General features: G+C 37.3%; 2 protein-coding genes across 5 annotated transcripts in view; both read right to left on the bottom strand.

Annotated features, from left to right (window-relative positions):
- LOC110025987 (40S ribosomal protein S6-like) overlaps positions 1–1,201 on the bottom strand; it is a 5,477-nt gene extending 4,276 nt beyond the window's left edge. The window contains exons 1-2 of the mRNA XM_020726709.1: positions 1,056–1,201; positions 854–918 (exon numbers count right to left, since the gene is read on the bottom strand). Coding sequence (XP_020582368.1) covers positions 854–918; positions 1,056–1,061 — 71 coding nt within the window. The 5' untranslated portion in view covers positions 1,062–1,201. The remainder of the gene's footprint in view (positions 1–853; positions 919–1,055) is intronic.
- Positions 1,202–1,308: 107 nt separating this feature from the next.
- LOC110025986 (2-carboxy-1,4-naphthoquinone phytyltransferase, chloroplastic) lies at positions 1,309–14,861 on the bottom strand. 4 transcript variants are annotated; one of them, XR_002294163.1, is made up of 11 exons: positions 14,442–14,861; positions 14,065–14,168; positions 13,899–13,970; positions 13,661–13,799; positions 9,280–9,395; positions 9,100–9,199; positions 8,989–9,027; positions 8,775–8,885; positions 2,996–3,061; positions 2,679–2,925; positions 1,309–1,353 (listed from the first exon to the last, which is right to left on the bottom strand). XR_002294163.1 is itself a non-coding variant. In XM_020726705.1 (10 exons), exons 1-10 carry the CDS (start codon positions 14,742–14,744, stop codon positions 2,809–2,811), a joined length of 1,167 nt encoding a protein of 388 aa, XP_020582364.1. In that variant the 5' UTR covers positions 14,745–14,861; the 3' UTR covers positions 2,527–2,808. The 4 variants fall into 4 exon arrangements, 3 of the variants coding, with proteins under 3 accessions (XP_020582364.1, XP_020582367.1, XP_020582365.1); XM_020726705.1 differs by lacking the exon at positions 1,309–1,353 and having other exon boundaries at positions 2,527–2,925; XM_020726708.1 differs by lacking the exon at positions 1,309–1,353 and having other exon boundaries at positions 2,527–2,925; positions 14,065–14,164; positions 14,442–14,570.
- Positions 14,862–15,324: the final 463 nt, after the last annotated feature.

The following is a 15,324-nucleotide window of genomic DNA, read 5'->3' as shown; positions in this document are numbered from 1 at the left end:
GCTCGTTAGGCTTAACGAACGAGCCGAACACGAGCTGCTTAACGAGCCGAACACGAGCTGTTTACGAACAACGAGCCAAATTGACAGCCCTAATAGCCACTGCACCTAGCCTTTCAGTAGATTATTTTTAATCAGTTTATCAGCAGATTATTCAATAAGCTGCAACTGCCCCAAACAGACTCTTAGAGAAAGAGCACCAATACGTGTACAAAAATTGGCAGCTCTATCAAAGAATCTCTACTTAGTTGGACAAGAGAGGAAACTCAAATATCTGGTGAATACTGACCAGCAACAACTTCTCTGGATGGCTCTTTCTACACGTCTAAAAGGCAATTGAGCTATTCTTAGATCTTCAAGCTTGAGGGTACATCTTTAAGTATAGTCTAACTGACAGACCCTTTAAATATAGGGTCATCTAAGACTTACTAAATCCACAAGTTATCTCAAAAGGGAAAAAAAGCATTACCGATACTGTAAAATTCACCAAATAATAATAAAAATAAACTGCTTGGAAACATTAAACCAAATCCTAGTTAAACCCAAAGCCAAACTTGAATCCAAACAGCATCTAAAATACAGAGTTTTCCTAAAAAATCAGGCACAAAATTAATGAACTAGGTTATTCCTCACTGCTGGAATAAAAATCATATAAAACTTAGCAAACAAAAGCATAATAAAATATTGGGAAACTAAGGTGCTAAAAAAATGTTTCTAGGATCAAACCAGAAAAAACATTAACAAATTGGCATTCATATCACAAGCAATAAATTATAAAATATCAGCATACAACTCAAAACATAATGTGAATGAGACCCAGTTAATCATTTAGCAAATCAAAGAAAAAAAATCTCACAGTTTCTGATCATCGTCGATCTCGAGCTTCTTCTGGCACCCGGTGGTGGGATTCGCAATGTTGAACTGCAATAAAAAGACGAAAATACATTGATCAGTATCAACAAAATATATCCAGAAAATCTCCGTTCAAAACAAAAGTAAAAATATTTTTTTTCCTTGAATACACCGCTTATACAAAAAAAAAAAGCTTAAAAAAGAACCTTCATCTCGGATCGAGATTTCGCTTGCTCTCAATGTAAGTGTCGCGTTAAGAATCGAGAAGTCTGGACTGGGGGATCAAACCCACCGCTGCTAGGGTTTTGTTTCGAAGAGCCGGCCTGTCGGCGTTTATGTGACTTTGGACTATGGAGGTTGAGAATTGTAAACCGTTTCAATATGGGCCGTCAAATTCGCGAACCAACCATTTCATCATTGTGTAAGGCGACGACTCGACGGTCCTGATCTTCCATCATTTCCCACGTGACCCAAGTATCTGATTTGGCTCACTCTCATAAAAGTCTAATCAATGGTATTCAAGTATGAGTTGAATTTCAAATTAATTCAAGTTAATTATATTAATTTTATAAAACATATTTTAATTATTAACAATGATTAGTATCTTTCAAAAATATTAAAAAGCTCTAACTAATTTAATGATAACATATTACTAGGGGTGTAAACGAACCGAACACAACAAACAGAGCTTGTGTTCGTGTTTGGTTCGTTTGAAATTTAGCTTATTTAAAATAAGCTCGTGTTTGAAATTATTCATGAAGTCACTGTTTGTCTTCGTTTCTTAACGAACGAGTCGAACACGAGCTGTTCGTGAACGACGAGCCAGGTTGAAATCCCTAATATTAATATCATAAATTTTTTTATATATAATTATTTTAAATTATTTTATATTTCAAACAATAATGATTCAAACACGAACGAACGCATCACTATTCGTGTTTGGTTCATTTAACTAACCAACAGAAAAAAAATTTGTTCACGTTCGTCTCGTTTACTTATCGGACGAATCAAACACGAACTCATTGACAAACCGGACACGAACTGTTCGCGAACAACGTGCGAACAACGAACTTTTTTGACAGCCCTAGGTATTACAAATATATTAACGTACTTTTATATATTAACAGAGACACTGCCTTTGAGTTCAAATTTTGAGCTATTGTCGAGTACATTTCGAAGTTGATTACCGATCATAATTACACCTACACAATACTGGCTCAATCAGCATAAGATTAAAATTTTAACTATAAAAATCAAATCAATTTTCTTACTTAAATAGTGTTCAATTAAGTTAAATGAGTGGTTCTGCATGTTGGTTATTTGTTTTCATATATTTAAGAAAAAAAAAAAGATTTGACAAGAATAACAATTACGTAGCGCACAACTCTTATGTATTTACATATCTTATATCTAAACTTTTCACATTTACATGCATAGGACATGCATAGGACGTTGGTGCCTTAAAACACATGCATGAGAAGGTGCTTCACTTTTATCCGAGTGTTGTGTGTGTAAATATGAAAGTTTAGGTGTACCATATCCAAATACATAAGAATGATGTGCTATGTACGCAAATACCCCTAACATTAATTCATCTCCATAATTTTCATTTACTAGGCAACAATCTTTATATAGCCAACAAACAAAGAAACGTCAAAGCCTAACAGGGAAACATAAAACTCAATGCAACATTTCCAACCAAGTGATCAACATTTGCAAAAAAACACTTCAGACACTTCCCCAAAATCTTCCATAATTAAAGCTTTCCTGGAACACTCTAAGCAATGATTCTCATTGAAAGAAACCAAATTCATTACAGAAAAGTTCACCTCTGCACTGGCACCATAGCACAGCAAGTTTTAGCTCGAGAAGAGAATGGCCTCGTCTTTGAAGTTTAGAAGAAAGGAGAGCTTTCGCTGAGACCTGAAGCCCGCATTTCTTCGACTGTTCTGTGAGAAGCTAGCCTACGCCATGAAATCCGCGTCTAGCAACTACAAGACCAACAGCTAGTGCAGCTCCAAATAAGGAATGTAACCGAACACAGTAATACTTTGCCATGAAGATCTTGACTTCATTCTGTCATGTTAGTGAACTCATTAAGTTTTTTCTCAGATTGATTGGAAATAGTCAAGTTCGGGATTCTCACATTATGATTTTTCTCAATGAAGTCCATAACAAGTTTGGCCATCGGAATGGTGATGGCACAAAGAAACTGTAAGTAGAAGAGATAAGATTAGATCTGTATGTGTTCAAGTAGTTAGAAATTCGCTCTCAACATATCTTGTTTTCAGAAGTATATTTGCCTAAGATAATCATTATGAAATATGCCCCAGATACCATAATTAAACTTTCACCGAGGCTCCGAATATAGTCATCTTCTCATTAAATGTATAAATTTATCCTTTACGAGAAGTGCTTGTTAGGTGTGGAGACAGTTAAAAGAAATGAAAAATAAAATAAAATAAAAACCCCGCATATATTTCTTCTGCTCCCGATCCCGACTCCCGTCTTTTGCTCCCATTTTCGCGAACAGAAAAAAAAACTGCTCCTATTCGCAATCTCTCGCTCCCGTCTCCGGCTGCACGAGAACAAAAACTCCCTCCCGTCTCCGTCTCCATCACGCGAGAATAGAAACTCTCACCTCTTTCATTTCACGGAAGCAGGAACTTCCTGCTTGGATTGCTTGGACTCTTGTTGAGGCTTACGAGAGTAGAAGGCAGAAAAATGTGTTTTCGCAAGGTACTCTTTCTTAGTTGATTTTGCGTGCTTGGAAGATAGAAGAAGGTGTTCTTGATTTCTTCTTGGTGGCTTGCGCAAGAAGAGAAACAAATTTTCTCTTGTACGTATTTCTTCTTTTTCCGTGTATCTCGGTGTAGAAAGAGAAGAGTGAAGAAGTGAAATGAAGAGTTCGCTCTTGTAATTGGAGACGATCAACTGGTGTAAATTCCTCAATTAGTAAAATCCGCTGTAATTCCGTGGATGTAGGCAATTTGTCGAACCACGTAAACCTGTGTGTTCTTTTCTGGTGTGATTTTTCTCGTTCTATTTTTCACTTCATCGTCGATCGTTTTAAATTTCACATATACCACAACAACTGGTATCAGAGCCAATGGTTGCGGATGAAGTGAATGTTTCAGGGATCGAGAAATTCGATGACACAGATTTTGGTTCCTGGAGAATGCAGATAGAGGATTACCTTTATGGGAAAAAGTTTCATCTTCCGTTATTGGGTAAAAGACCTGAAGGAATGTATGAGTCTAAATGAAATCTGTTGGATAGACAGGTTCTGTGGTTATTCAATTGACCCTATAAAGTCTGTTGCACACAACATCGTCTAGGAGAGGACGACTGCAGATCTTATGACAGCCCTGTCAGGTATGTATGAAAAGCCATCAACGAATAACAAGGTATATCTGATGAAGAAGTTATTCAATTTGAAAATAACGGAAAGTACGTCTACTGTGCAACACCTGAATGATTTCAATACTATCACAAATCAATTATCGTATGTGAAAATTGAATTTGATGATGAGATATGTGAAAATATCGTATGTGAAAATTGAATTTGATGATGAGATACGTGCACTGATCTTGTTGGCTTCATTGTCAAATAATTAGGAAGCTATGAGGATGGATGCCGATAATTCTGTAGGTAAATCAAAATTGAAATATGTATATATTCGTGATTTGATTTTGGGAGGTGCGCAAGAAAGATTCTGGTGAAATCTCAGGTTCGAGTTCAGCATTAAATATTGGTTCTAGAGAGAGATCACATGACAAGAACTCAAACAGGGGAAGATCAAAATCAAAGAACAGAAGCAGGAGCAAGTCAAGGTCTGGTAAACAAGTAACTTGTTGGAATTGTGACAAAACTGAACATATAAAGAGGAACTGCAATAATCCTAAGAAAACGGAGAATGACAGTGCAAATGTGGTAACTGAAGAAACATGTGCATTACTGCTGGCAATTCATAGTTCTGTTGATGGCTGAATACTGGATTCAGGAGTTTCTTCCCATACAACTTTCCATCAGGAATCGATACAGAATTATGTTGCAGGTGACTTTGGGAAAGTATATCTGACAGATGGAGAAGCTCTGAACGTGGTAGGAATAGAAGATATTGACATTGCACTTCCTAACAAGAACAAGTGGATTTTGCAAAAGGTCAGACACATTCCTGAACTAAAGAAGATCCTCATTTCTGTTGGACAGTTTGATGAGTGTGGACATTCAGTAGTGTTCTCAGATAGCACCTGGAATATTACTAAAGGAGCACTGGTACTGGCTCGGAGTAAGAAAACAAGTACGTTGTTTATGACTATTGGTTTAATTAACAGTGTTGATACTACTGTTGTAGAGAGCACAGCAGAGTTGTGACATTGCAGACTTGGTCATATGAGTCAGAGAGATATGAGAGAACTTCAGTCCAGAGGTAAGCTACTATAACTGAAGTCAATTGATCTCGACATCTGTGAGAGTTATATTATGGGGAAGCAGAGGAAAGTCAGTTTCTTGAAAGGTGACAGAACGCCAAAGGCAGGGAAGCTGAATCCATTACATACAGATGTTTGGGGACCTTCTCTAGTGGCATCTCTTGGAAGCTCTCGTTAGTACATCACATTCATTGATGATTATAGCAGAAAGGTATGGGTTTATTTCTTGAAATATAAATCTGATGTATTCAGTGTGTTCAAGACTTAGAAGGCCATGGGTTGAGACAGAGACATGCTTTAAAGCTGAAATGTCTGAGGTCTGATAAAGGTGGTGAGTACATTGATGGTGGGTTCAAGGAGTACTGTACAGCTCATGGAATCAGAATGGAGAAGACCATTCTAGAAACACTACAACAAAATGGTGTTGCAGAGCGCATGAACAGGACCATTAATGAGCGGGCTAGTATCATGAGATTGCACGCCAGAATACCACCTACTTTCTGGGCAGAAGAGGTCAGTACTGAAGTTTATTTGATCAACAGTGGGTCATCTGTTCCATTAAACTGTGAATTACCTGAAGAAGTCAAGAGTGGGAAAATAATTAAATTTTCTCACCTTAAGACTTTTGGTTGTCGTTCTTATATTATCATTAATCCTGATGCTCGAAGTAAGCTTGAGACTAAGTCAAAGAAGTGTTATTTCATTGGCTATAGAGATAAAACATACATTTGGATATCGTTTCTGGGATGGTCAGGGTCGGAAGATCATAAGGAGCGGGAACGTGATTTTCAATGAGAATGTTATATACAAGGACAAGTCCAGTACAGTTTCTAAAACATCACTGAAGGAATCTGAGTTGGTAAGATTTGATGATTTACCATAGGTCACGTTGCAGGACAGAGATGCTGGTGATGAGAAGAGTGGATCCGGGGCATCCACTCTTATTGTTCCACAGTTAGCTTCATACGTTCTCCACAGCGTTATTCTCCAACTTTGAACTACATTATGCTGATAGATGGTGGAAAACCTCAAAGTTATGAAAAAATCTTGCAAGATGAAAATTCGAGCAAGTGAGAGTTTGCCATGAAAAAAAGAAATGGATTCTCTGCTAGAAAATCAGACTTGGGAGTTAGCAGATCTTCTAATTGGGAAGAAGACATTACACAACAAATGGGTGTACGGGGTGAAGACTCAGTATGATGACAGTAAAAGGTACAAGGTTAGACTTGTTGTAAAAGCTTTTCAGTAGAAGCATAGTATTGATTATTCCGAGATTTTCTCTCATGTGGTGAAGCTTACAACCATCAGAATGATACTTTCTATGGTGGCTACTGAAGGGTGGCTACTGAAGATAAGATCTCTTCCTTGAGCAGTTAGATGTGAAGACAGTCTTTCTTCATGGGGATCTTGAAGAAGACATCTACATGCACTAACCTGAGGGGTTCGTGGTACAGGAAAAGGAAGAGTCAGTTGCAGATTGAAGAAGAGCTTGTATGGTCTGAAGCAAGCTCCTAGACAATGGTACAAGAAATTTGATAATTTCATGCACAGTGCAGGGTACAGCAGATGTAAGGCAGATCACTGTTGCTATGTCAGGTATTTTGACAATTCCTATATCATCCACTGTTGTATGTGGATGATATGCTTATTGCAGATGCTAGTATTGAGGAGATCAATAATCTGAAGGAGCAGATGTCAAAGCACTTTGCAATGAAGGATTTGAGAGCGTCAAAACAAATCTTTGGTATGAGAATTGTCAGAGATAGAGTCAGAGGCATATTGAGACTCTCTCAGGCTGAGTATGTGAAAAAGATACTTAGCAGGTTCAACATGGATAATGTCAAATCAGTTGACACACCCTTGGGAAGTCACTTCAGACTCAACAAGAATCAGTCACCCAAGTCAGAGGAGGAACGAGATCACATGAGTAAGGTTCCTTATGCTTCAGCTATTGATTCACTTATGTATGTAAGAATTTGAACCATACTGGATATTGCTCACGCAGTGGGAGTTGTTAGCAGATACATGAGTAATCCTGGAAAGATTCATTAGGAAGCAGTGAAGTGGATCTTGAGGTATCTAAGAAGCTCTGCAGAAACTTGCTTGTGTTTCGCAGGAAAGAGTTCAGAGGTACGAGGCTATGTTGATGTTGATCTAGCTGGAGACATTGATACCAGAAGTACTACAGGCTATATTTATACTATTGGTGGCACTGCACTATCATGGGGCTCTAATCTGCATAAGACAGTTTTGTTGTCTACTACAGAAGCTGAGTATATTGCAGTGTCAGAGGTTGCAAAGGAGATGATATGGTTACAGGGCTTCTTGAAAGAATTAGGCAAGAAGGATCAGATGGACATACTCTATAGTGATAGCCAGAGCGTCATATTCTTTGTCAAAAATCTAACATTTCAGTCCAGGACTAAGCACATTCAGATCAGATATCACTTCATACGGTCATTGTTGGATGACGGACAATTGTTCTTTGACAAAGGGTGTTATTCTGGAGAAACTGAAGTTGTGCGTAGCTTCAGTTGGTCTTCTAGCTTGAAGATAGGGGGCTTGAGTTACAGAAGTGAAGGACAACACATTTGAAGAAAAAGACTATGCCGCTAGTGGAGGTCATCAGTTTGAGGAAGAAATGTCGTAGTCTGTGTACTAGTCTCCAAGTGAGAGTTGTGTTAGGTGTGGAAACAGTTAAAATCAACGAAAATAAAAAAATAAAAACCCCGCACATATTTCTTCCGCTCCTGATCTCGACTCCCGTCTTCTGCTCCCATTTTCACGAACAGAAAAAAAAGCTCCTATTCGCGATCTCTCGCTCCCGTCTCCGGCTGCGCGAGAACAGAAACTTCCTCTCGTCTCCGTCTCCTTCATGCGAGAACAGAAACTCTCACCTCCTTCATTTCGCGGAAGCAGAAAAGGAGACTTCCTGCTTGGATTGCTCGGATTCCTGTTGAGGCTTACGAGAAGCAGAAGGCAGAAAAATGTGTTTTCGCAATGTACTCTTTCTTGATTGATTTTGCATGCTTAGAAGGAAGAAGAAGGTGTTCTTGATTTTTTCTTGGTGGCTTGCGCAAGAAGAGAAACAGATTTTTTCTTGTACGTATTTCTTCTTCTTCGGTGTATCTCGGTGCAGAGAGAGAAGGTGAAGAAGTGAAAGGAAGAGTTGGAAGAGTTCGCTCTTGTAATTGGAGACGATCAACTAGTGTAAATTTTTCAATTAGTAAAATCTTCTGCAACTCTGTGGATGTAGGCAATTTGCCGAACCACGTAAATCTGTGTGTTCTTTTCTAGTGTGATTTTTCTAGTTCTATTTTTCACTTCATCGTCGATCGTATTAAATTTCATGATACCACAACAGTACTCAACCATGAAACTCAGACAAAATTATTGGATTCTAACGATGGTGAACCACGGATATCAATTTATTATTTATGAAAGTCTGTTGGCTCATATAAACTTTCAAGTGTCTTGATCAGCAAACTTACTGCACAGGGCAAAGGAAGATATTTGCATGCGCTAGAAGTAAACAAGAAAGTATAAAGTACTAAAATTCCAATTCTCATCAGGTTCGAGCCTGCTTCTGTTCCCATACGAACCTGGGGAACACAGATCATTAACAGTTATCAGCTTTCTATAAACATACTAAACAAAAATAGTATACTTAGAAAATGCAGATGAAACTTGAGCTGAAAGATATACCAGAGGGGACATCTTCCCAACAGCGCTATCTCCATCAATCTAAGATCAACAATCAGATAATGAATTTACAAAAAAATATATATGTCGAGCATGAAAATTGTATAAGCTCACCTGGTGAAAATGACTGCAGAAGAGAATGAAGGTGGTGGTGAGTCCAACCAGTACTGAAGCACATAAAACTGTAGAGCTTAATGGGAGGGAGTTCATGCCACTGCAGAGTTCAGTAACTCAAAAGGTTCAATTGATCAAGCGTAAATCAAGTAATTTATTATCAGCTTGAATGAGAAAAACCTTGGTGTGTTTTTACTGCTTTGTGCGAAATAGAAAGCTGTTGTGGCAAAAGGACCAAAGGCTGAAAAGCACAACGGTTCTCCAAGTCCATGGTAGCTCAGTCTGAATGGAGGACACTGCATTGGATTTAACTTAGAGAAATTGCATATATATATATATATACAACACAATTCCTATTTATTTTCATATCAAGCACCTAAAGTTTGATATTTACGTTTATAAAGTTTTGGTGTCATAAACCTGCATATAAAAAGGTGTATTTCACTTTTATAGAGTTAGTAGTGATGTTATTTTTAATGTGCTATGAAAGATTTGAGTGTTCCATATGTACATATTGAAGTTTAGATTTTAGATTTGTAAATACATAAGAATTGTGTGGTATGTAATGACTAGTAGGAATTTCAATAACATTAGAAAAATTTATAGGTTGTCAACTGATCAGCAGTTCATCAAATTAAATAGTTGGTGAGAAATTGAATGTGAATATATCACTGAACATCATGGAGAGATTATAAGGAAAAATAAGTAAATGATGGACCTCTAAAACACACGAATCCTACAATAGGTCTAGTGCAATAGCCCTCTCTTGACGTTATGTTTATGCTTTCAAAGTGCTTCCTTCTTCCTCCTATTCATTATTGGTGTAGTTATTGATCCAAATCTAGGTTTTCTGTTAAACTGGAAGAGAAACCGTTTTACCAATTTAGCCGTTCTCGTTCCTGGTTTTTCTTCTTGGTTGAGAATAGTCTATAAATAGGACTTCTCTAATATCATGTATGATTAAGATATTTTTGTATTCAGAAATAAAACGCTTTCTCTGGTATTTCCCGGTGCTAGGCAAGAAGGATAAAAGATGTACAGACTCTGTTTTTTGCGCTCTATCTGACATCATTTGTTTATTATTCTTTATTGTATCTTATTATAAAATTGAAACATTAAGTAGTTAAAAAAAACAAAAATAAAATAAAATACAAATTTTATGTGGAAAAATAAACAAGGGAAGAATTACGAGCAAAGAGGAAAATTCACAAAAACCAAAAAAAAGCTACAAGCGGAGAGTGTCAGCTCAAAAATGAAAAACACTTAAGAGGGGATCAATACAACAAGATCACACTAAGTAGAATCTTAATGTTATTAGAAGAGCAATCAAATGGTAGAACATTGAATCCATATATTTATTATTAAGACGAGCGCGCCCCAAAAAACCTGAGTCACAAATTTCAACAATCTCCACATAGAAATGAATTCCCAAAGGAATGCATAATAAATCTTCAATCTTCAATAAAAATATTTTTCACATCTTCCATAAAAAAACTCTAAAGATTGACAATGAATACCAACCAAGTCTAAGCAATTGTTAAACTTGGCAATTAGTAATGTTTTAGTCATCATATCGAACATGAATGTGCCAATTTTCTAATGAAACATCGAATCTTTAGTAAGACGAATAACACTCTAATTATCAAACATCACTGTAGTAATATTCAATAAGCTATCCAAACAAACCTTTCAACCAAAAAATTTCTTCATAAGCTTCAATAGATTTTACATATGGCTTCAGTTGTAGACAAACCACTATAATTTAGAAAATAGTCTTCGAGTTAATCACACAACCACTAACGATAAATACATTTCTTTAAGTGATCTTCTCCTATTAAGGTCTCTAATAAAGTCTAAATTAACATAGTTGATGACTTTATTGATAGTCCTCCAAAATGCAAATAAATATATTTTGTTCAACATAAGTATATAATTATTCACTGAACTGTTTTCCGATACTCCTTGTTTAGAATTCTCATGTACCTGTTGACTGAACAAATTGCACATGACAAATATGGACAGAACATACAATTGTACAATTGAGAGATCTCGTTGCACTGGAATATAAAACACAATATTAATACTTAATTTCATCATCTAATTGTGGACACATAACTAATTAAAATCTTAAATGATGGTTTAAAATAGGCTTGCACGTAATAGCATGATTGTGTCATTTGTTGATCCCTGCGCACAACACTAATCCGGTCAGGGTTGGAAACTTCAGCTTGAGGTGTGGCACAAAAGTAGCAATGTTGCAGATGGATTTGAGGGGACTTTCGAAGATGAATTTGAGGGGTCTTTCGAAGATGGCATTATATGAACATTTTGATTTGACAAGTATGAATTGATTGAAGTCATTTGTCAAGGAAATTATCTCATTATGTGAAGTAGACTGGTCATTCACTTGACTCTCACTGGTCGATTATGAAACCTATATAATAGCCCAGATGTTAGCTGAAGTTTCTCCCAAGTTAGTTGGAGAAAATGCTGAGTAGAACAATATGTCAACAGAGTTGTTGCTATCAATTGGATTCCTCTTCACCTTGTAATAAGGTTCCTCAATTCTTGCATTGATGGCGAGAGGGTCTTGGTGAGGCACTTAAATTTCCTCCAGGTCAGAATTATTGAAAGTGAAATGGACTCAATGTGTGGTTTCCTTTACACTGGTTCTTCAGGTCCAATGATTAAGACTTAAATCAGATGGTAATAGACTCTAGTAAATGTTCGAACTTTGCCAACCTATTTGATGGTTCCTCTGTTGTTGCTTTTAAGTTTGTTGCCCCTAGTGAAATCATTATCCATACGGACAAGTTGATATTGTATGAATAACCCAAGTACCCTTAGTGAATTAACATTTCAATCTCTTCTTTGAGTTAATTACATGTCTCAATTGCATGACCACGATTCTAATGGAAGTGGCAGTATTGTTCTTGATCTCATTTTCAGTTTTCAAGTGTGAGGCCACGTAATAGTCTCTTCATATTTAATTATCACCAAGACATTGACATGCAATGTGTTGAGCGCTTATACTCCTTCTTTGGTTGATGTTCACTTTATTGGTTTGGAGGGTTACCAATCAACCCAGCTACACAGGATGAATGAGTGAAGCTCGCAGTTTTGAGGAAATCGACATCTTGGTCTGCCAAAGGAGTAATCTCATCATAGCAAGAATGCCCAGTACGATTATTCTCAAGTGGGAGACTCTTTGCAGGTTGTTGAATATGCAACAAGCAGACATTGTCTAGTTGTGCGGGTATGGTTGCCAACCCTCACATAGAAGCTGAAGAATCTCATGTTGAGACTCATTCATTCTACACACTCGATCGACCAAGGATGGCATTGATGCATGTTCTCTATTAGGATAACACTTTTCGTGGAGGAAAGAAGCAGATGCTCGATGTCCCTGACTCTGTGAAACCCTCTGAGGTGGTGGGTGTTATAACAGGATGTTCCATTATTACAATTATTGTGTCTTTCAGTCACTCCACAGGGTTTCAAATCTAGAATGGCTCTTGGATTCCACCCCTTCTCCTCGAGGTTCAGTTCTTCCTCTAGCTCTTGATCCCCTTTCATGAAGGGAGTAGTGCATTATTTATAGAGTCTAACAGTGGCATCCCCTATAAATAAGGCAGGAATTCAAACCAATCCATCGGAAGGCTCAAAATGATTTTCTTGATCTTATGACATTTTATTGATATTTAAGTGTTTTAATGATGTCGAAATTGAGTGATTTTGGACTTATTGGATTTGTCTCATCGATACGCTTGATTTTACTATAAAATTGCCACATTTCAAATCAAATTTATGCTCCAATTGACCAAACAAAGCTTCTAAAAGTGATTTAATGGTTTGTTCTCGTATTTATTTGACTCGAATTGGATTAATTTTGGTGTCATTGGGTTTGTTTCGTCAAGCCGATCAATTTGACTGTAAGTTTGTTGAAATTGGATTCCACGATGATTTTTAATTTGAGTATGAATGTTTCTTGCTCAAAAAAATGCCTCGATATTTATGTCATGGCTCAAGATTCATGCCAAATAATGAAAATTTAAATATGACATATCAAGTCAAATGTATTTTTTTTTCCTCCAAAATTTTTATTCCACTGTACCATGCCTATGGTCATCATTGCAACAGAGCAGTTTCCCAATTGAAATGATTAGTGGCCAGGTAAAGAATTAGCAAAGAAAAGAATAAGATAATAGTTTTGTTTGGATTGAAGGGAAGTGAAGGAACTGAAATTAACTTCCAACAATTTATATGTTGATAATGAATCTGCAACTATTAATTTAAGCTTTGAAAAAACCCTTTTCATCTCCTTTCACAAAAATTCCTAGCATCCAAACACAGCCATTCAATTTCTTAAACAATATATTCACCTGATGGAACTTCATTCGTGCAAGAATACAAGAAAAAATCTACATAATTATTGTTTCAATCACCAGCTTAGTAAACTATCTTAAATAATATCTTCACCTTAGTAATGCTATCATTAATGATCACAGAGCTGAAAGGTTTCCAACAAATTTCCTTAAAAACAAGCTATTTGGTTTGGTACCTGATAAACATAACCACATAAGATAGCAGATGAAACTAGCAAAATGAAACGGATATCTCCTGCTTCTGCACATGCCCAAATGAGCCCCATAAAGCCGAGCACAAGAGATGTAACGGCTGCATTATGGGTAGCTGTCTGACTTCTCAACAATTATAATTTGCGTTAGTATTATTACACAAGTAAGATTTTTCAAAGGCACCAAAATTAACTTAAGCTACAAAACAATACTGAAACATGCCTGCCAATAATGTTAATAACCGACTCCTTTTTGTTTTTATCCACCCCGGTTTCATAATCATGGACATCATTGCTGCAAAAAATGAGCCATTTTTAGAATCTTAAATGAAACATTGCAGCGGTATTCATATCGGAAGAACATCATGTAATTGAAAATTTCCAATCACCTCAAATTGAGCCAAGCAATGATGAGAACTGATGCAAAGAAGAGCAAAAGATAACGCTTGGCAGAGAAAAAGCCAGTTTGAAAATATGCTGCAGCAGAGCCTACCTGCCCGAAAATGCGAAGAAGTTGAAAACTGAAATTCAAATAAATAAAATAAGACGAACAAAATCACACAAATATGTGACAAATAAGCACAAATCAATAACCATTAAATATAATTGATGCTCAGATGAGCGAACTCTTTCAAAAAAATAAATAAAGACTCGGTTTTTCTGGTAATCTATTTAGCACAGAAACCGGCTTCGAAAGAAAAGAACGTTTACGACTTGAAGAGAAGACTGTTCGCAAGTAGAAAACACTACTAGAATTGATACTCACGGTCAGAGGCACCATTGCCACAGAATATATAGGTAATTTGGCTGCCCTCCATATGAGGGTCGTCCTGGACATCCCATCCGCTTCGCCTTCTTCCTTTTCCGCCGCCCTAAGGCTGACAGCAAGCGGTTGGGATGAGCATTTCAGTGCCGAAAGATGCCCATGTGTTTTTTCACTTACTATCCATTTCCTACAGCTTGTAACTGGCGGAAAGACTCTATAGCAGGGAGGAGGTCGAAGACAGGGGCCGGAAACAAGTGGGAAGAAGCAAGGATGGTGAAATTTTCCAGCCACAACTGATCCCATGATGAGTAAGCGCGCGTTGAGGAGGTGCTACATGATGCAGGCGAAGCTCAGGTAAGGCTTAGGTTTACCGACAGCAGTCTTGACTTGGTTGGTCCTCCCAAATGGATTAGATAAGGAGATTAGGTGCAGCCCAGTCAATGCGACACCCATGGTTTAGGTTAAAAGCTTAAAAATTACATTGGCACATAGCACTCAAAATTTATCTATTAATATATTTCACATCTAAATTTTAATATTTACAAAAAAATTTTTTTTTTTTTTTAGCTTCCATTCCCTTCACAAACCCCCATCATTTCCTCTCAACTCCTCCAACTTCCCTACTACAAAACCAACTAGCCAGCCCCTCTCCATTTCATGCCACAAAACCACACACTCAATATCTCTCCCTCTCCCACTCCCTCTCATATGCATGCCGACGACACCGCCCTCTTCATCAAAATCCATAAGGCTCGGCTTCTCCTCCACTAGCACAATCGAGGGTAACACCGCGCCGACCACCCATGGGTTCCACATTCGACACCACACCGACCATCCCTACATTTTAACTGAAAGATAGGTTGGAGACAAATGGTCTGTTTGG

The sequence above is a fragment of the Phalaenopsis equestris genome, unplaced genomic scaffold, assembly GCF_001263595.1.
Source record: "Phalaenopsis equestris unplaced genomic scaffold, ASM126359v1 Scaffold000347, whole genome shotgun sequence".
In the NCBI taxonomy this organism is placed as follows: domain Eukaryota; kingdom Viridiplantae; phylum Streptophyta; class Magnoliopsida; order Asparagales; family Orchidaceae; genus Phalaenopsis; species Phalaenopsis equestris.
Note: the sequence above shows the minus strand (reverse complement) of the source record. Positions and strands in the feature narration are given on the sequence as shown.